At 38.5% G+C, this 21,538-nt stretch overlaps 1 protein-coding gene across 2 annotated transcripts in view; it reads right to left on the bottom strand.

The window, feature by feature from the left end:
• Positions 1–21,538, bottom strand: part of SPTLC2 (serine palmitoyltransferase long chain base subunit 2) — a 76,898-nt gene that overhangs the window by 33,205 nt on the left and 22,155 nt on the right. For both annotated transcript variants that reach the window (XM_071745878.1, XM_071745879.1), the window contains exons 6-9: positions 19,151–19,244; positions 16,503–16,608; positions 15,469–15,688; positions 13,661–13,787 (exon numbers count right to left, since the gene is read on the bottom strand). In XM_071745878.1, coding sequence (XP_071601979.1) covers positions 13,661–13,787; positions 15,469–15,688; positions 16,503–16,608; positions 19,151–19,244 — 547 coding nt within the window. The remainder of the gene's footprint in view (positions 1–13,660; positions 13,788–15,468; positions 15,689–16,502; positions 16,609–19,150; positions 19,245–21,538) is intronic.

The following is a 21,538-nucleotide window of genomic DNA, read 5'->3' as shown; positions in this document are numbered from 1 at the left end:
TTGGTATTAACACATTACATAATATCTCATACAAACTGCACGTTATCACAAATGCACACATGATAATAATGTTCATAATCATTTCAAAGACTGATGTATGCACCCTGTTTGACAGCTGTTCTTGTGCTTTGCTGAGAAAAAAGGGAAAAGAAATGTATGCTGGTCAGACTATTCTTCTGCACAAGTTATGGTGCTCTCACCATGAAGAAGTTAGAAATGTGGAGAAAAATTGATACAGTTTTAGTAAAACTAATCTTGCTGAGTTGATAGAATTCTAGAGAAAAGTTGGCATCTTAAACATGCATTTTTTTGCTTTGCTGAGAAAAAAGGGAAAAGAAATGTATGCTGATCAGACTATTCTTCTGCACAAGTTATGGTGCTTTCACCATGAAGAAGTTAGAAATGTGGAGAAAAATTGATACAGTTTTAGTGAAACTAATCTTGCTGAGTTGATAGAATTCTAGAGAAAAGTTGGCATCTTAAACATGCATTTTTTTTTAATTATGAAACCTCGGATCCTGGAACTTAAAAAGCACTTCTTTGCTCTTGAAATCAAGAGTAAGACAAGGCATCAGTGAAGAAGAGACAGAAGGAAACAGACTCCAGCTTTTGTACCACACAAGTAGGCTGGCAGGCCTTTATGGCAGGCTGAAGCCACAAAGACAAAACATCAGGAACACATACAAACATCACATTTCTTTACAAGCTAAGGAATGTAAAAGCTTTGACAAAGCTTATTATATAAAGGATATTTATAATCTACTTCCATGGAGACAGGTCAGTAGCTTTACAACACAGCAGGAAAGAGCGTGAACTATATTTTCCATCTGTTTTGTGCAGATTCTTTTTTTACAATTGAAGCTGGTATCAAAGCTAACCATTCTTTGGGATTTTAAACAACAACACAAGAGGGCTCAGAAATGCTCTTTGCCTTTTTAGTACTCGGGATGATGATCAAGGATATGGTGTCTATATATATTTCATCAAGGAACTGTTACAAATAACTTAGCTGTCACCTAGTTTAAACTAGAATTACTAAACTGCCTTTGCTAACTGTAAACTATCACTCAGATATAAGGTACTGTACAGAAACAGACTGTGACCTCAGGCTGAGTAGATGCTATAAGAACAGCAAATTCATCCACATTAAGATAGCTACAGCAAAAAAGGATATTGTCAGTATAAAACACGAATTCAGTTTTATCTTAAACATGAGAAGAACAAAAATGCCAGCATTGTAAGAACTCTTTCCATCTCCAAAGTTCATTTACAGTGGTAGCATAAAATTGCTTCTGACATTGTACACCTCCAAAGGATAAAAAAAGTAACAAATAGCATCTATTGTACTGCTACATATCCTTAGCACAGGTTCTGCAACACTACTGTTAGGTTAGAGATCACTCTACATTATATAGCAGATGTTCTCCACATACACAGACCACTAGAAATAGCATAGTAAGCCATAGTTCTTTTCCCAGAATATAAAAAAGCTGGCTCAATTTTAACCGGTTCAATCTACACAGACAACACTTCATAACAAAAAGGCACTTTAAACACCACACAGGGCATTACTACTACAGAAAAAACAAGCCTGTATTGATCTTAAATCCCTCGTGGTCACATAAGACTATCCTCACATCTGAAGGGAAGACGTTGAACATTTATACAATCCATATTAGGAAAAAAATCTCACTAGGAATAATCCTCCTGAAGTCCCCCATATGAGCCTCCAATCAACTCTTCAATCTCACTGAACACATTGCTTCAGCCTTCTTACGTTCATAACCACGTGGATCCAAGACTATGCCCAAGCAGCAGCATCTTCTCCCACAGCTCCCAATAAATACCATTACAACAGAACTATGAAATGAAAACCCCTGGATCCTACACACATGCTTCCCCGAACACAGTATAATTACTCTGGTTTAACAGGTATCCACAGAGCTCCCATGCAGACACTGTTGTGCAAATCCTTCATTTCACAATGAATTGCCAATTGAAGAATTCATCCTCAAGACAAGACAAACACTTGTGGGGGAATATTGTTCTATCTACATAGCACCTTCCAAATATTTTCCTTGGTACTAAAATTTAAAAGTTAACTATACACCAAAATCCATGGACTCAAGATGCTAGGGCACAATCTCCACAGTCAACAGGCTACTACCTTCTTCTTCCTAATAGAGAAAATCCAGCAGCAAACTAATGGCTGTGTAGCCTTCCTCTACTGCAAACTAGACTACTTTCTCTTAAAACATGGTGAAGAAAGCAGGTACAGGGAAGAGGTACCATAAGAATTAAGAGGATTTAAATCCAATAAAAATTAGTGTATACAAAGCAATCCATAGCAAAAACTGTGAGTTAAGAATGATAAAGAGCCTGAGAGTCATACCTGTGTCACTGAATGCCCTGTGTTAACAGAGCAGCAGTAAAATAAGAAGGTTCCAGGTTGATTTTTTTAAAAAAACTGACAATAGCCACTTTCATCTATATTTAAATTAATGTATTTTTCATACCCAATGCAGTACACTGGAAAAAAAAATTAACATTTATATGGCTTGAATTAAAAAAAAACAAAACAAAACAACACCACAAAACCAAACTAAAACTAAATGCTAACTCCAGATGTTCCAATAACCCCAGAACTGTAACAATGAATACTAGTTCAGTTCAAGTTAGAAAAGGTATGAAAAAACAAAACTTTCCACATGGAAAGTACATTTATGAACTTGATTACTATACAACAGGTGTATTATTTATAATCTTTACCTGGTTTTTGATGCTTAAATTACACAAAACCTGTTACATTAAAAAAGTCATTCCTAAGGTAAAGATAACTAATAACTAATGCTTAAGGATGATTTTTAATTATACTGAAATATAATCCTAGCAATGGCATTCAAAACCAATTTCTAAGCTTTCAAAATGCTTGCCTTTAATTTGTAGATTGTTTCTTTCTGTGTTTCTGGTTGAAGGCATTTGTGGGGTTATTTTTTAAAAACTACCCACAGTAATAGTCTGAAATTTGTCTGGAAATGCACTGGAGAATTTATATTTGAGGAGAAGTAAGACTGACTGTGATTTGTTATGTCTATAGTTTCCTAAGTATATTGACTTACATATGAAAAGACAGTTTTTATCCTAAATGTCTCCCCTCTAATCTCCTATGTCTCAGCAGCTGCTGCTCTATCTGCTTCCTCTCTTAGAATCCATTCCTCTGTTGATGCTGGGACAGAAATCAGTTTTTTATCAAGTTCTGACCTTTAAAAGACCTGCAGGTCATAAATTGCAAATGTTGCTTCATCTGAAAGAACTGGCCAACATTCAACACATTAGATTTGCTGTTCCAGGAACACCTATATGAAGGTTCTAGGAGATAATCACAACTTCACACTAGGAAGAACTTACACAGGTAAATGAAGTGCTTCATCTACCTAGCTATTCAGTTACAAATTCAACCCACTATTCCTTTTGCAAAGAATTTCAGTACCTCTCATCTCCTCTCATCTTTCAAAGACACTTTTTTTTTTTTTTTTCCTCTGTAGGGAGTATGACCACTGCTAATACTAGGGCAATCTCAAGTGGTTTTGTTGACCTAAGACTTTGTAAAACTTGAGAAAAGGGAAAAAAAAGAGATGCAGTGACAACGCAAAATGAACAAATTTATCCACAGACTTTGTTCTGTGCAACAGTCTAAGAGTGAAGGCGCACAGTAAACATTCCCTGTGCCATGGAGCCACCAAGAACTCTTCTCTTTGCCCAGATTTAACAAGAAACATGCAATCCTGAGCTAAGTTTTGACAAAAAACCAAACAAACAAAAAAAAAAAACACCAAAAAAAACCCCACCTCATTCATAACAATCCTTTCAATATGAACATATCTATTTACATGTGCATCCGAGCTGAAATCTATAAATTAGAGAGGATCCAACACATTTTTAGCTGTGCAGCAGCTACCTTTGACAAGTCTGGGAAGTACTTTACACAAAATCAAACTTGGAAAAGAATTAAGCTCTCCTGTGTCCAGGACAACAGAGAAGTAATTTTTCCCATCTTGAAATTCTCAAATACAAGAACAGAAACATTTCTATTGGAGTATAGTTTGTGCAGCTCTAGGGAAAGATTATTATTTATCAAAAGTATTAACATTTAGTCTGTCAGAGTATTTACCCTGCCATTAGGCATATCTCTCAGGAGCATGTGCTGCAATTCATTAACCAGAAAAGATATCCAAGCACTCTGGAGCAGTTATTCAGTAACACTGCTAAGTGGTCTTTGAGATACTGGTGTGCCTCTGAATCCCTGACCAGTTGTTTTTGGTTTGGTTTGTTTTTTGTTTTTTTTTTTTTTTTTTTACTGCATTGTTTTTCTCATTTCATAAACCAGTATAGAAGCACAATATCCACACGCCACTGAAGTGCTGCTCTTAACTATAAAATCACGTGGGAAGTGTCTAAGTGCAAGAAACACTATTCAGGAAAAGTCAGTTACTGGTCACACCTTAAAAATTTCTAACAGCAATGTTCCTGAAGCAATTAGACTAATGCTCAAGTTCTAGCACAGCAAGGCTTGATAGTCAGTGGAAGAGATACACCAGCCAATTATAAAGTGCTCAACTTTGATTAGAAATAGCCACTAAGCAGCTTGGTCTAAAAAGAGACAAATGGAGCTAGAGCATCCATTTTCTCACATGGACAGTGAGCAAGGCTGAGAGGTGGGATGTATTTGACTATCCTACTCTTTGGCAAACTTCTTTGGGAGATGGCAGTCATAAACACTGAATTACCATCTTCTGGCCAAACTCAACTTAAATCAGTTACATAAAGTGATGATGCCAGGATCACTATGAAACAGGCTTCATGAGCTTGAGATGATAAAGAGATCATATACAGAAGTAGGCTTTGACCATTAACTGATACTGTAAGGTACTATGAGAAGTATTTCTTCTTTGTGTTAGCACTTTCTCTGAAAATCCACAAAAATCGCAGCAAACAAAATACCTTCTATTAACAGCCTCTTAGTAGGAATATCCCTAAAGGGACAAGGAGTGAATAGAATAGTCCTAAATACCTACTTTTCCTCAGTGATACTAAATGGGAACCTATGGAACAGAGCGCAGTTGTTTCCAAATGGTTTTTGGTTTTTTTGTACCTAAACAGGACTGGACATAACCCTCGGTATTGCTAGAGATTTCCCCAACCTAGCAAAAAGCAGCAATAGGAGACACAGAATGCTGCAACTCTCTATGTGGTATTTACTAATGTGTCCCAAAATGAGAATTTCTACTTTGCAGGAATTGCGGTTTTTTTGATTTTGTTTGCTTCTTAAATTGGAAGTTTATGTATGAAGGTACATGCTCTTTGTACATCTTTTTGTGAAGACCTGGATCCATTCCCATAGGAGTTCCTGTACGACATCTCAAATTTCTCCTTTGACATTGAAGATGCTTATAACCAAGTTCCTCTTATGATAAAAGCTATAGCCTCCAAATTTACCACCACGTCAGAGCTGCCCCTTTGTACATCTGTTATAGCAGCCATACTTGTCTTTCCAGTGTGCTCTCAGATTTATTCTAAAATTGCAATAATTTCAACAAGAAGGGTGTTGAGCTTTCCCATGTTAGTACATTGTATTTGGCAAGCAGCTCCTGGTATTCTGCCACCTGGAACTGCAGTGAGGTGGAAGAGTAGGCTTTGTGCCTGAAAAGGCTCAAACCCTGGAGGCCTCGACTCTGCTGTGACTTTTATAGACTTGTTTTTCCTGCATGGCTCTATTTTCCAAGGATCCTGGAAAGATCAAAGCTGTGCATATAAGACCCACAATTGTCTCTACAATGCCAGGTCCCGAACAAAAAGTTACTTGTTAGGAATACAGCAATACCCCTAGAAAAGCTATTTTCAGTAATGTTTGGAAGTACTAAACATTCTGCTTCCAGCTCTTTATACAGTTATTCCATAAGATGACCACATTTATTTGCACAGAGTACTTAGCTCGTGAGGTGCTAGTTGCAGCACAAATGGTCTCTGAACTGCCTGTTTAGGGGCTGAGTTTCTCAACACACTTATACAATACCATATTAAGCTGGTAAGACTTTCAACTTGTGTTCCTGCTCAAGAAGCTTCAGAAGTATTTTACTGGCTTTTTTTTTTATCACGACATCTATAGACACAGTTAAGAAATCTTAGCAGCTGCTAGCCAACATGAATGTGAGAAGCATGCATACATTTTCCCCCATGCAGACAGCCTTGTAACCACAACTTTTCCACTATGCAACAATTAGGCAATAACCTGAGCATTAACAGAAGTTTACCCATAGCAGCAAAAGCTCTACAGGTTGTTCTATCCTGTTCTTGACAAGCCAATTTGTCTTGAGCTGAACTCCACTGTTGTGCAGGTTCTGTTACAGTCTATCTTCAATCTCCTTTAAAGTCATCTCAAATCATTCCACTGGCCATATACTCAAAACACGTTAACTGGCATGCAGGTTTTTCAGACAGCTCTTCTTCCTTCAAGGACTAAATCTGTGCTATCTAAGGAACTTTATTAATTCTGGGGCAATAGCAAACATCTGCACACTAATAGGACTACAGTACACATAGCAGATTGTCAAGATTGTCCACGTTTGGTAATTTGTATTAGATCAACTGCACTGATGTGAAAGGGCATGACTTGACCTGGTGCCAACCACATCAGAACTTGCTGAAGTAGGCAAGCACAGTAGAGTTCTACTGGTCTCCCACACAGCTTAATAAACCTGCACATATTCCACAGAAAGGGCTTCAGATACTGACTGTTGCTTGTGTCCAAAGAAGCTATAAACATTTACATTATACATGCTTCATGGAAAATAATTTCACGTGTATCTGCGTGCTGCAGACATTATTGTAATACTAGTATTAATTTTTCTAAGTAGAAAATCATTGCAGTTCCCAGGGCTGATGAGAAGTAGTGCTTGTATCAGTCATTCAGGTATTTAAAAAATCCTGCTCTAGTAAATCGTGTATCACAGCAGGAGCCATGAACTTAAATTTCACACTAACCCAAAGTCAGAGTGCACATCATCTCACTTGTGATTACTCCTGTTCAAATGCTTTATATTAAACACTTACACTGACTTACAGCATTTTAGTCACTGTATTGGTAACAATATATGCTAGTGAGCTGCTACCCAGCATTTTCTCCTTTCCCTGTCTGAGTAGCACATCAGCACTCTGTAGAAATACAGCACCTCAAGTACTATTGGGAATAAAAAGTAAGCCACATGTTTTGCACCAAATGTAGTGTAAAAAAACAAAGAAAAATGAAATTACATCAGCAAAGCCGCATTCCTAGTTCTATTTCTGCTGTGACAGATCAATGTTTAGACAGATCAATCTGTGAAGCTACAGGATGACCGCTCACACCTGAACAGAAATAGCAAGAACTAGAAAGTTATAGAACAAAGTGGGTGCACAGTTATAAAGGTTTATGAGGTCTTACACAAACACCACAGTGTTGATTCAAGTCCAAAAGAAGAGGCACTGAAGAATTCTCACATTCCAACGCACAACACAAAGGGTGCAGCTCTGCTAGTGTCTGTAAACACTCTTCAAAGCACCAAAGGCTGAAAGATTTCTCCTGTCCAGCCCAGGTTAAAGCAATGTTTCTGGAGACTTGCCATGCTCTGTGGGAGGGGTGTAGGGGTGCAGCAACAAGTTAGATTTAAAAGATCCCCAGCTGGAAGCACAAATACAGAGCGTGATGTTTAAAACTGTCAGTCCCCTGGAGAGAAGCAGGAAACTCTCTTTATGACCCCCAGAGTATTTGTTTTTCCAACGGTTTCCCAGCTCAGCTTGAGATTCTCAAGGGCAGCAACAAAAAAAAGTTTTCACTTTGCTCAAATTAGTTTTGACTGGTCCCCAGGTTCCCAAGGTGATAATTTAACACCCCATTAACAAGTGCATTATTGGAGAAAATTCAAATGAACCGATTTTAATACTAATTTAATGTTTTCAACCTCAGCCTGCACAAGTATTTATTTGCCCTTTCCAGTACAACAGCAGCTACTGCTTCCATTTATGTATGCACTGCTAACAAGGGCAAGGTACAAGCTTCATTTATAAATATTCTATAAGCTAATTAAAATTAAATTCCAAGTGATGTAACATGGCTATTACTTCATTACTACTTACACTTTATGCTTGCACATACTTCTAGTTTGTCTTTGGAAAGAAAAAGGGAATTTTACGAAGTGTCAAAGAAGTCTACTGGTTATGCAGCTAATTGAACTACTGAGGTCGTATCTTCACTTGAGGGCCTGATAACTACATAGAGGTTAAAATCGTAACTCCTGTATTTTGTCTCCCAGAATTCAAGCAGGCCAGGCTTAGTTTTGCTTCCAGTATGCTTCCTTCTGAGCATATTAACAGTATAGCAATAGTTCCATCTCCTTAACAGCTCACTTGGGCTCAGTTCTCTGTCAACACAGCTGTACATTTTTATTCCCTTTGGCTATAGTTGGCTTAACTACCTTTTCTGATTTAACTCACTCAAGCCTGTTGCACAAAGCAGTGGCATGAGTAGAAATTAATATATTTTTTTCTAAGGTTTCCCCTGACTAGACCTAATCAACTACTAGCTCTTCACAACTGAGGTGCCCAGATGGGACAAATACCAATCAAACTATGTGCAACTTACAGACTAATCTTCAAAGGTTAGTTAGGCATATGCAATAGTTTGGCAGCTGAAATGGTCTATGCCATTGCTACTTCCATTGCTTGCGACACCAGAGGTAAGTACAATATCGCTTGGTTTCTTCAGTGCTCAAACTCTGAGTGAATGCTTTCTTCAAATGCCATCTTGAGCAGGGTCTATCTGACCTGCTGTTTTGGTGGGAAAGAACTGTTTTGGTGAGAAAAGGCCTTTAAGATCAAGTCCAACCTGTAGCAGCACTGCCAAGTTCCCCACTGCAGCATGTCTCTAAGTACTACATCTACACATCTTTTAAATACCTTCATGGATGGTGACTCCATCACTTCCTGGGCAGCCTGTTCCAGTGCTTAACAACCCTTTAAGTAAAAAAATTGCTCCTACTACCATACCTAAACCTCCCCTGGAACAGCTTGAGGCCATCTCCTCTTGTTCCATTGCTTGTTACATGGGAGAGGAGACCAACCCCCACCTTGATACAACCTCCTTTCAGGTAGTTGTAGGGAGTGATGAGGTCTCCCTTCAGCCTCCTTTCCTCTAAGCTGAACCACCCCAGTTCCCTCAGCTGCTCCTCACAGGGCTTGTTCTTCAGACCCTCCACCAGCTTTACTGCCCTTCTCTGGGCTCGCTCCAGCACCTCCATGTCCTTCTTGCAGTAACAGACCAAAACTGAAGATGGTATTTGAGGTATAGCACTGTGATTGAGTGTGGGATATTTGCCCCCTGAAACCAAGATGGAAGACAGTAAACTCATTATAAACATCAATATGTGTAATTAGTATTAGTTAATTAGCTAATAATTAGCTAACAATCCATTAACACTGCCAGCTTTAGTTCAAACTTAAACCACTTCTGGATTTCAGGCTAACCTTCAGTTTTTAATACACAGGAGAATAAACTAAGTTTTTATCTCCAAGAGAGGTTAACCAGTTCCTAAACTGGTTTCCCCTTGCATGTTTTGATTTGCCTGCATCTCAGTCAGGTTACTTGGCTTTTCTTCCACTTGCCTCCAGCAGTATTAAGAGGATGACAAACAGGCTGGGTCCTGAACACCAACAGTGTCAGCAGAACTCCAGTTGCATGGATCTATCACTGGCTCTTATGCAATGGCAGAAAAGAGATGACTGGACTCCCAGTGAGGCTGTAATGGTGAAAAATCCAGCTTTCAGCACAAAGGAAACAACTGGAAAATTCAGATTTAAGTACTGAAATCTGTCTGAAAAATTCAGACAGTTTAAGTATTTAATATCATAAATCCTAGTGATGTTTTATTTACCAGGACAAGGACCACAAGCTATCTCCTTTTCCCTACAGTCAATTTAAATAACACAAACACTACATCAACAGCAAGCATCAAGCATCTCTACACTACAAGTTTCCAGAAAAAACTGTCATCTTTTTGGACAATATGACCCCCAAAATTCGGCATATTATGTCTATTTGTTAATGTTTTACAAAGCTCCTTTATCTACACAAATACATGAAGTTTATACATCTTTGTGGCTGAACAGAGAAAAAGAACAGCATCCACTGAACTGCTGCCAAGCACCTGCAACACTTGCTTCTTAATGGTCCCCATCATAGTGATTTTGAATTGGAAAACCAGGTCCAAGAATTTGGTTTTGCAGAAAGAAGCCTTCTCCATCTCTCCTACTCATCTCCTTGCTCTGCTATATATCAAAGCCAAAAGTGATGGTGTGCAAGATACTCATGTACATTGTCATTGGAATTCTCTGAAGATATTCAAGCTATTCCCCACTGCTTAAGATGACTGCTCTATTGAAGTTCTCAAAGCGATCACAAATGACGTATGTTTTGTTATTTTGTTTAAGACCACACAATAGTCTTGAACAATTATTTGGACAAGTTATGTAAACAAGTAATGCGAAGTATACCAGGACAGACATACAGCATTGAGCTAATAATGTAGAGGAGTTTCAGAAGCATTATGGGAAACACCACAACCAAGAACCCATAACATGGTTCTGCCACTGCTTTGGTGGTTGGAGCGGGTTTTTTTACAGTCTGGGTGAAGAAGCAAGTAATATATTTGTATATAATTGTATTCCTGTAACTGCATCCAGAGAGACTGAGGCTTGCTAGTTACTTACAGATATAAACAGTACAGAGATTGAGCAGTCTAGTTTGAACAGAAAGCAAGATACAAGAAACTACTGTCTCAATTCAGGCAGCACTCTTGCATGCCATCCATCTTATATTCTCTATAAGCAGCTATTCAACTTTTCATATTATCTGTATTTTGTCTGTGCTGCCTCCTACTAATATCCTACTTAATTACCGGCAACTTTCTGAAAAGATCTGAAAGGAGATATTTAGTTTTTTTTTAGTTATGTAATGTTTAATAACTAAAGCACCTTAGAATATAAATTTAGAGACTCCATATGTTTCACTAGATTTAGAAATAAGCAAGGGTAAGAAGAGAGAATTGACTTATTCTCACAAAATAATAGACAAAAATTCCTTTCATCCCCAAAAACTAATTGCTTCCTAGTACTTGTTCCTCAGCTACAGACCATCTCAATCTGACATCACAATTTCCACAAAGGTTTGATGGCAGGAAGGACAGCAGCGTGTGGTGAACGGAAGCAGGCAGACAAAGAAGCCACGCAGTGGCTCTTTTCAATAAAGCATTCTTGAAGCCATTAAAAGATCTAGCTGTGGCCTAAAATGCAGGTTGGGGGCCAGTTGATTCCAGCTCCTGTGCCCTTGTAAAACCATTGCCCTATCTCAGTTTTTCTTCATCCATTAGCTCAGCCTGACTGATTTAAAAGCAGTGAAATTTTTGTAATACCCAGTTGATTCAAAGGTCCTTAACCAGTGACTGAGTTTAACACTAAGTTAAACCAAGTGCAGACAGAGGTCCTCTAGAGTCCCAGCCATCATTCCACAGAATCCAAATAGGTTTTCAGCCAGATACCTTAAACAAGGAAAAAACTTTGTCATGCTATCACTAAGCAGCTGCTCAAGTCACCCAAATTAACTTTGGCCAACTTCATCCACAGAAAATGCCTACAAAGTAGTATCAGCTCTAAAACTTTAAGGCAATTAAAAATGCATGAGTTGGAAACAGCAGGGTGCAGAAAAAGAACAGAGAAGCACTTTCATACAGGGATCATCCTATGAGATGCTTATCCTAGCTGAAAGCTGACTTAGATGCTTTGAAAGCCAGTAACACTTTCATGAGACCTGTAGCTGGCTACAGAGCTGTTACACCCAGCACTTCTGAAAAGCATAACAGTTCATAAAGAAATCAAACGTTCAGAAGCTTATTTGAAATTACACCAATCTCACTTCTCTTCTCAACATGATTTATGGATAGGAATTTTGCTACTCCTGAGCACCAAATTAACAGGATGTAGCTTGACATGCTTTTAAAGCAACACAACAAAGAAGTCCTGAGTTTAAGATATGTTTTTTTTCCAAATTGGTTCTGATCTAGTTCAGCCTTCAAGTCTGATGAATCTTGCTGGCATAATACCAGAAGAACAACCTGAAGTGGAAGTTGTTTCCATTCTCCTTAAAGAATATCATGCTGTAGGCTCAGACAGGCACAAAAATGCCTTACTTTGAATACTGCAAACAGAAATCAGTTACACATTCCTTGCTTCCCACTTCATTAAGCAAAACAGATACTGGAAGAAACCCAAAACACGCAATGCCTGGGCAGACCACAAACTGTTGGCAAATCATCAGCTAGAAAGAGCTCAAACAGTCACTTTTAAGAGGACAGCAAGACCCCACCCACTTGCACAACTCTGCATGCAGTATGAAGCTTGGCTAGTATCTGTTCTTGAGAGCAGCACCGTGGACAACCCTTGGCTAGTACAGGGATTTCTCAGAAGCACTTAATGATAGCACAGACACAGGCTGCTGCCTGGTTGTACTGGCCTCAGTGATGACTTCTCTATTGAGCAGCCACCAATACAAATTGCTGGCACATAATTCTGTTCTCAGATAATGTAATCAAACTGAATGAAACTTTTTACAGCAGAAAAATTCTTAAGTAATTTTCCCAACGAACTTTTTCCCTGTTGGAGTTATCTTGTCAGTTTAGTTGGTCACATGACCCGTGTTCAAAAGCAAATACAGTTCTTCAGTATACATCACCACCTTGTGGCCAGATGACTGCACCTCCCATAACATCATATGTTATGCAGGTTGAATTTTTAAGAGCCTCTGAACTGCATGCCACTGACAGATCCTCAGCAAACTACCCTGTCGTCCTGTGTGAGCCACTCAACTTTTTAACTACCTGTGAAGAGGGAAAAGTATCCTACAGGTAAAGTGCTGTATTGTTTCAGTTTCAAGACAGCTTACACATCACAACTGCAAGCTATTTACTCTATAAACAAGAGACATGAGAATTTGTGTGTTGACTTTGAATGCATTGAGACTAGTACACATTTCCCCCTTATTTTCATAATGAAAAAGGAAAAGTAAGACAATAAGGACAAATATACTGCATTTCTTCTGCTGGTTCATTAAGTTTACTGATCTCAAAAACTGCCTCTCTCCCCAGGTAAAAAGGGATTCCAGAAACATTTCCGTATTTAATTTAACTGAAGCACAAAAATCAAATTATACTAGAGATAAAAATCAAAAGCATTTGCCCTGCAGTAACCAAATGCAACAGAAACAATCTAAGAAGTAGGGCAATTAATAATGGACAGACAATGAGGAAGAGGCTAAAAAAGCTACACAAAACAAAAATCAATAGAATACTGTGTCTTAGACTTACTTCTAGCTAGAAATTCCTTATGATGTTATTAGCCTGATTTTCCAAGTAGGATAGTAAATTGGTTTATTGCTCCAGAAATCTGAAGTCCACATGTACTAATAGATAATTACGACCGTGTTCACTGAATGAGTTACAAAAGTTATAAAGTCTAAGTTATAAAGAGGCTCGGTTTGGCTTCCCTTTTCCACATGCTTACTGTTAGAAAGACTCACCCACAGTTGTACCATCTTCACCCATAATGCACTTCATGGAGGTGATGATTTGCTCCACAACAGGAGGTGACAGTGATGTTGCATACACAGCACTGTGAGAGTATGTCCTGAGGTAATCAATCAGTTCCTAACAAAACATAAGAGGCATCCATCAGACATTGCCTTTCCAGCACTTGGAGAAATGCTTTATTGCTTAAAAGCACAGAGTAAGACCTCTTTCAGAATGTCCTGGAAGAGAACAGGTATCTTAAGGACTGATTTTACTATACAAGTAATTTTAACTATACAAGTAATAAAACAGTTGAAAAGCAAACAGCAGGGACATGACAACCCATGATTATCTCACAGGGTAAGAATGTGTGTCAGCCAAAGAAAAATGCCTATGACAGACTTTTTGAGTTTCATCACCACCAGTGGATTGCAATAAGGTGTTTGCATTACTCAAGCTGTGCACAGGCTGTGTTTCCAAAGTGATTATAATAATAATGGGAGTATAAAACAAATGAAACAGTGGGAAGAAGCATCCACAGGTGCTTATGTATGTCACTCTATATAATTATTTCCCCACAAAAGTCAAACAGGGTAATAGGTCACAAAGCATTTTCTCCTATTTATTAGCACAATATAAAAAAAGCAGATGTAATTTAAGACTGCAAGAACCTCAGCCTACCTCTCCTGCACATGCCAGTTAAACACACCTGCTACATTTGTTGGTGGGCAAAAGCAGGTGATCATGGAACAAAAGGCCAGCATGGGGAAGATCTAGGCTGCTTGTTAACTGTAACAAAACTACTCTAAAATACCCAGACGACTTCAGCAAAATATTATAAAGACCAGCATGAATGCCAGGACAGATTCTGTCTTCTGCTACCATAAAATTAATAATGATGGCCCTGTTGATAGCACAAGCTGGGAATGTATTATAGAGATAAGTGGAAGTGTTAAATTTTATGTTGCTGTCCGCCTGGAGTCGGAGTTAAATGAAATGAAGTTGTAAAGGGACTTTTAAATAATCTAGGTAAGAAGACTTCAAGCCTCTCACCTCTGAAGCAATCCCTCTAGCAGTAGCTGAAACACTGTTGCAAAGGAGTTTTAGATGCTTCACTTTATGCCAAGGGAATTAATCCCACTAGTTTACTACCCCTGGAAAAAGATAACGATGCTTCCTTCTGAGGACAATGTCAGAGTAATCTTAAAACAACTGCAGTAAACTCCCAAACAGGAACATCTGCAAGTCCCTTATCCACTTGGATGGGCTGAAGTAATTGGCACTATTGGTATCTTAAAATTATTGTCCTGGTAGGAAAACAATAGAATTTTACTCTCAGATAAGGCTTAGAAGTTTGATCTGTGAGATACATTTTAGGATATCAGAAATAGAACACATGCAATTGCCTACACCATCCCTCCCTAAAGGAAAGGTTCAGCAAGGGCAACACCCAGAAGAGGATTTTTCTCCAAGCAGGCTGAAAAACTGCAGCTTTTAGCTTTTTTCCTGCAAGTCTCATTAAAAGTAATACTAGGAAGTCCTTGCTTCCTGGCTCCTAGCAGTTTCTTAAAAACTACGACACCACTACTGTGCATTCTGCAAACTGAGATCATTACTAACCATGTCAGACCTATGCTATTATCAGGTATTTTACTGGAGTAGACTCTTCTGTATTGCACACTTTCACTGTACCAGACAGTATGTAAAATTATGAAACAAATGGACGATCAGGTTACTTCAGAAATACATCAACTTTGAAATGCTTAGTGAAGGGCTCCACAGCAAGGCTGAAACAGCCATGAAACTCCCAGCTTTTTACCTTCTTGCCCCCAATGTATCCTCCAGCAGCTCCAAAGCTTTTGGTGAATGTTCCCATCATAACATCCACATCTTCAGGATTGAGTCCAAAATAATCCACTACACCCCGGCCATTAGGACCCAATGCACCTATACTGTGAGCTTCATCAAGGTAAAGATAGGATTTGTATTTCTTCTTAAGAGCAATCACTTCAGGCAAACGGACTATGGATCCCTCCATACTGTTGAAAACAGAAATTCAGTGTAAGTTTATTTAACAGTTGGGGCCTCCTTACAAACCCTAAAGTCACGAAGCTTTCTTTACTTGACTATTTCAGTAATTATGAACACACAAAAATTGCTACAAACACAGTGTTCTGCAGAGATGACAGGTAACTCCTCCTTGCAGCTGGGCCCAGATCTCTACTTTCTACCTGTTAAACATCTCTGGGATGCTGACATGCAGACTAAATAGGAGCAGCAACAGTGACAATTTTAAATATTAATAATTTCAGTTTTACTTCCACGCTAATGTCAGTATTTTGATCTAACGTTTACTTACCTCTTGTTTTAAATTTAAAAACTGACCAGGCTCTCACTAGTAGCATTTTAAACTACCCCATTTTCTGCTGAAAGTCACTTTGATTTAAATGCCTACCATAGATAAGCCTACTACATTCTCCTATTCACCCTCAGCAAAAACATTCAGCTTGTGCAGTTCCATTCACACTGGCATCAGCTAGTGAGCACAGAAAGAACGGAATGGACAAGCAATTTTAGACCTCAGCTCTGATGCAAATAATCAGTTTATATTAATTGATTTCTAAAATCTAATCATGATGTGGGAAGCATTGTGATAACACCAGGTACAGCAACAGTATTAGCAGCAGAACATCCAGGATGTGAGACATACATAACTTAAATTTACTTCACAGATGAGTTTAATGAAATAACTATGATGTGACAATATTTATAGTTGATTTGGCAGAGGAACCCAAACAGTAAACAGATGGATCTCATGTGGAGGGTCTTAGGAATATAAAGAATAGTTTGTACCTGTATATTCCTTCCACCAAGATAAGAATTTTTTTCCAGGGCCTCCGTGTACGAGGTTGCCCATGCACAATAGCATCTTTGAGCAGCTTCTCCAGGCTTTGCATATCTGCACCAGAAATTACTGTTAAATGGTACCAAAACAGCTACTAGCTTGAGCTTTTACATGACTAAAGACAGCAATACTCCGGAAATGCACAAATTGCTCCAGTGTGGAGGACAGACCGTAAGTCAATAAGCATGAGCTTTATCTAGCTGTGGGCCTACAGACAAGAATAAAGGGAATGGGTAACTGCATGAACTCCAAGGAAGAATTTCATCATCCTAAGCTAAAAGCACAAGTTAGAGCATTAAGCAGAAAGAAGAGAAAAAACAACCGAAAACAAACACTCCATGAAAGAAAGAAAAAAGAAAGGTCTCCTATTGTGAGGATAAGAGAAAGAATTCTAGGTAGTAAGATCGCCCCTGCGGATAGAAATAACTGAAAAAGAACAAGCAAGCTCAAGGATAATTAACTAAAAGATAAGACAGACCGAAGTGCAGGACAAGAAGGGGAAGAAATGTAATTTTATTATTCTGGTTAAAATTGAAGGGACTGGAGGTATGGACAGGAAGCTACTAAACCAAAAACAGAAAAAGGAAAAAAGAGAACCAACACTGTAGGAAAGAGAACAGTCCTCAACTTACCAGAAACTAGACAGATGAAGCTGTCAGTAGCAATGTACTCTAAAACCTTACTAGCTTTGGATACAAACACTTCACATGATCCTAGAAGACCTGACTTTTGTGAGTAAATAAATACACATGAAATCAGTCCTGAAAAAAACACCCAAGGAAAGAAGTGGAGAGGGGAGAAACCAACCCATAAAAGTTAAAGTGCTGAGCAAGAGAACAATATAAACTTTAGGAAATTAAATGTGCACACCAGTGAAACCAGGATTAGTAGACTAAGGCAGCTGTAGCAGCCAGAGGAGCTTGTGAACTAAAACTACACTAGAAATTATACAGCAAAATAGGTCAGTTAAGAGACTGTTGAAAGACAGCTAATATTCAGAAAAACACAGGGATGAAAAAGCCAGCAGTGAAGTCTCTACCTCCAATAAATTTCTCATAGAAGAACGGATAGGTTTAGTGCAGTTAGGGAGAACAAAGGAATAGAAACATCTGCTCTGATCTCTTAAGAAAGTGGGAAAGACTGGGAAGTAGATCTGACCTTAAAGAGGACAAACTGCAGGATGAGGCAGAAAAAAAAGATTGAAAACATTGCACAAGGATTTTAAAGGGGATTTTTCCCCATATTTTCTAAAAAGCAGAATACGAATGAAGCCATTGAAATCTCATGAAAATGAAGTTAACTAAGGCAGTACAGAGTATAACAAAAGTAGGACTGAACACACACATAAATACAAACTGAAAGATCATCTTGACAGGTCAAGATCATTGCTTGCATTTACCACTCCATTCTCTTTTAGAGATCCCCATCATTTAGAAGTACATCCCATCTCACCATTGATAGTTTGTAACACATTTCAACCCGATCACACCAGAACTTAAGTATTTCTTTCTCCTCAACCCCAGAACTGTTACCAATACTCCCTGAAATTCCACAACAGGATGCAATGTTCAGAACTATGTCTATACAAATGCAGAAGATGAATGCAAAGCTTCTGTGATCTTGCCCAGTAACCAAGTTTTATGAAGAATTAAGAAAAAAAAAACCAAAAACCTGAATGTTACTGTAAAGTCTAAATTTCTGTAAAGAAAATCATTCAAATGATAGAGAACAAGAAAGAGGAAACACCAAGCACAGCAGAGGATCCCTAACAAACAGGACAATGAAAGGAAAATACTTGCAGCCACCCAAGCTTTGCTGTCACCACCACACACTTCAGAGATCACTAACTGCAGTGATCTCAGAGATAGATACTGTAACAAGTATGAGGAGTGGCTGAAGACTGAAGGTACAGCTCTACGAATAAAGGAAAACCAGGTACCTCTTTCAGTGAGAAAGAAGGAAACCATAGGTAATTTTTAATTTGAGAGTTACTCCAAATACCTCCTTTGGAGGAAGCTGAAATTAGCAAAGGGAAAATTCCATCTATTTTGGAAACAAATACTACACTGAGTAACCCAATGAAATTAATCTATGCTTCACATCCCAAAAATTCATTTTGTACTGCATCATACCTCTGCATCATTGTCTAATTTGGCTAGGATAAGAATTCATACGCTTTTATTATGGATCATGGATATGGATTATTATAGGATCATGTCAGCTATGGTCCAAAAATTAAGCTTTCTTATCCCCCAAATTGTAACCTAGATGGCTGCAGTACTGCATTACTATGTGACACGGACTGTCAGAACAGTCTAAACATGCTGAGCTATCCAATTAACGTGAAGCCACATTAAAACACTAGTGCCCTTAGACTTGCCAGAGGTCAGCATGTTCCTTTTCAGATGCAGAAGATGTAAGCCAGAACAGCTTCAGGATTATTATCAGCTGAGACTGATTACTTATCAAGTAATATCCAAGCAACTAGCAAGTTATTTCCTTGCATGAAATTGATTTCCAGCTCCTAGAAGATAGGCAAGATTGCTTCTGATCTATAGCATCTGCAGAAAGGCAGAGTCCACCATGTGATACTTACTGTTGTGCTTAAAGATTCGAATAGTAGCTCCTGACAGTCTTGCTCCGAGCACTAGTGATGCATGATTCAGTTCATCACTCAAAATCAGACAGCCCTGAATTAGAAGGGGAAAGAGGGAGATATTGAAAAGGTTATGTTTCACAGCCAAGCATATAACACCTCCCAGCTCTGATGTGCTTAGAGATCATTTCACAAAAAATAAATAAATAAAAACATACGCTTCCAACATAAACACAGCTAGTCTGGACAAGACTTGCTAAGAAACGATTTGCAGCCTTAGCATGGCAAATAAAAATACAGAACTACTATTGACAGGAAGACCCACTTAAGTTTCACTTCTTCCAGAAATCCTGCAGCTGGAATTGGCCTGAATATACCTCATGTTGACAATTAGCACTCATCCTCCTAAACAGCCAGGTAAACCAGAACAGAGCAGCTTGCTGCAGTTCACTCAGGGTCTACAGTAGCACTAGGACACAGGCCACCAAAGTTTGAGATAAAAGACCTTATCCAAGTTGCACTATAAACACTGACTAAACCCGTGTGTGCTTAGTGGTACCAAAGGGACTAATTTTCTTTAATGAAACAAACTATTAAGTGCTTTTTACATAGAGGTAACATACAAGAGACAGGAAGTAGAAAGCAAAATTGCAGAGTGAAACTGAAAAGTTTTCTGAAGCCACTAAACATTACATTGAATTTGTTTGTTTTTTCAAAAAAGGGAAGACTTAGCCTTGGACAAGTATCAAAACAGACTATAACTGTTTTGAAAGCAGAAATTATTACAAGTTAATAGCTCATATGCTGCTGATCATTCAGTCACAATGTGGACTACAGGAATGCATATTGGGGGATTACTCTGCATATCTGCTGCAACTCTAGAACCGGCTTTTTAAAGTCAAAAATCCAGAAAGCATGCCAGGATGCTGAAGATCTGACTCTGAACTCATGCTCATCTGATGTTTCTCTATTAATAACTGGTGGAAGGAAGAGTCAAGAACTTTTCTTCTTTGCAATGAGTTACTAGAAGGGCCTGTGAAAAGAACTGCCTATCATTATACAAGCAAGTGAGAAACAATAGGAGTATTTTCTCCACAATAAAGTCAACTTTGCACTAGAACTGAGCTGTACCTAGAAAGCATCTCCAGCTAGCATTTGCTCTTTGGAACCACTATACCAAACAAGGAGGATCTGATACTATGTCAGAGATCATTACTACTGCATTAAAAACTGAATATAACAAACCAGTACTAGTATTCTTCTGAAACGGTAGGAAGTAGGAAAAGTGATAAATTTTGAAAAAGAGGGAGATTAAGAGTGTAGAAGAAGCTTCTTCATAAAAACAAGTACAAGCTTTTGATAAAGAAAGAAGTTTTAACAATTGATGAGCAGCCTTTTTACCCCACCCTCCTAAGAGAAGAGGACATTCAATTAAGCAGAATAAATTAATTTAAAACTGAAGAGGATATAAAGAGACTAGTGTTGTCTGCCTCTAGAGAGAGGGCAAAGGATCAAAGAAGCCACTGGTACAGTAGAGCAGTTACTGATGATTACATGTAGAACTAAGCACTGCTTAAGACTTAAGCTTTTAAGACTTGAATTTACATTTGAGAGAGTATCCAGAAGCCTAACACTAGCTGGAGATCACATTACTGGGATAAAGAAAAACATAGGCCAGTGAAGATCAGACTTCCCATCACAACCTACAAGACAGGCAAGTAAACTGAAGTGAATGCCACATTTAACATGAAGTGCTGCATATGTGAATGAAGTGCTGCATAGTTAGTCCTGAGCACTTCATTAACTATACATGGAAATTAAGGTTCTTATAACCAAAAAAGGTCCTCCAAGCACCGTTGCTCCAACTCCCTTATCTAGCCTGTCAGTCCAGAATGAAGATGAAAAGTTCTGTGATAAAGACAGTACAGAATGCTGCTGTTACTAGCTAGTTACAGTAACTACAATAATGACAATACTCCAAAGCAGGCAAATTTCAGAGCCTAGCTTAGCCTCAGATGATTAAATAACTTCTGACTATATAATCATCAAATCTCACATGTGGTCTAGACTCAGCATACTTGGCAGTGCCGAGTACCAGGCAGGCAACAACCTGGCTGCCAAGAGCAGGTCTCTCCTGCTGAAAATTGCCAGATACAGAAAGACCTGGTTTTAGTGATGCTTTAACAATGCTGAAGTAAAATTTCCTGTGTACACCAACTACAACTGTTTTCATCATCTGCTTACTAGAAGCTGCTGTTAACAAGGGACAGCGAATGAAGTTCAACTGGGCAATGCTGATCAAGCTTTTAATTCCTCTGGATAAGCATATTACGGGGCAGAGTTGGATCCTAGCATAGTCAAGTCCTGTGCTACTAAAAGAGGACTCAG

Source organism: Heliangelus exortis, chromosome 5 (genome assembly GCF_036169615.1).
Source record: "Heliangelus exortis chromosome 5, bHelExo1.hap1, whole genome shotgun sequence".
Taxonomy (NCBI): domain Eukaryota; kingdom Metazoa; phylum Chordata; class Aves; order Apodiformes; family Trochilidae; genus Heliangelus; species Heliangelus exortis.
The sequence above is the reverse complement of the archived record's forward strand: the minus strand, read 5'-3'. Positions and strand labels throughout refer to the sequence as shown.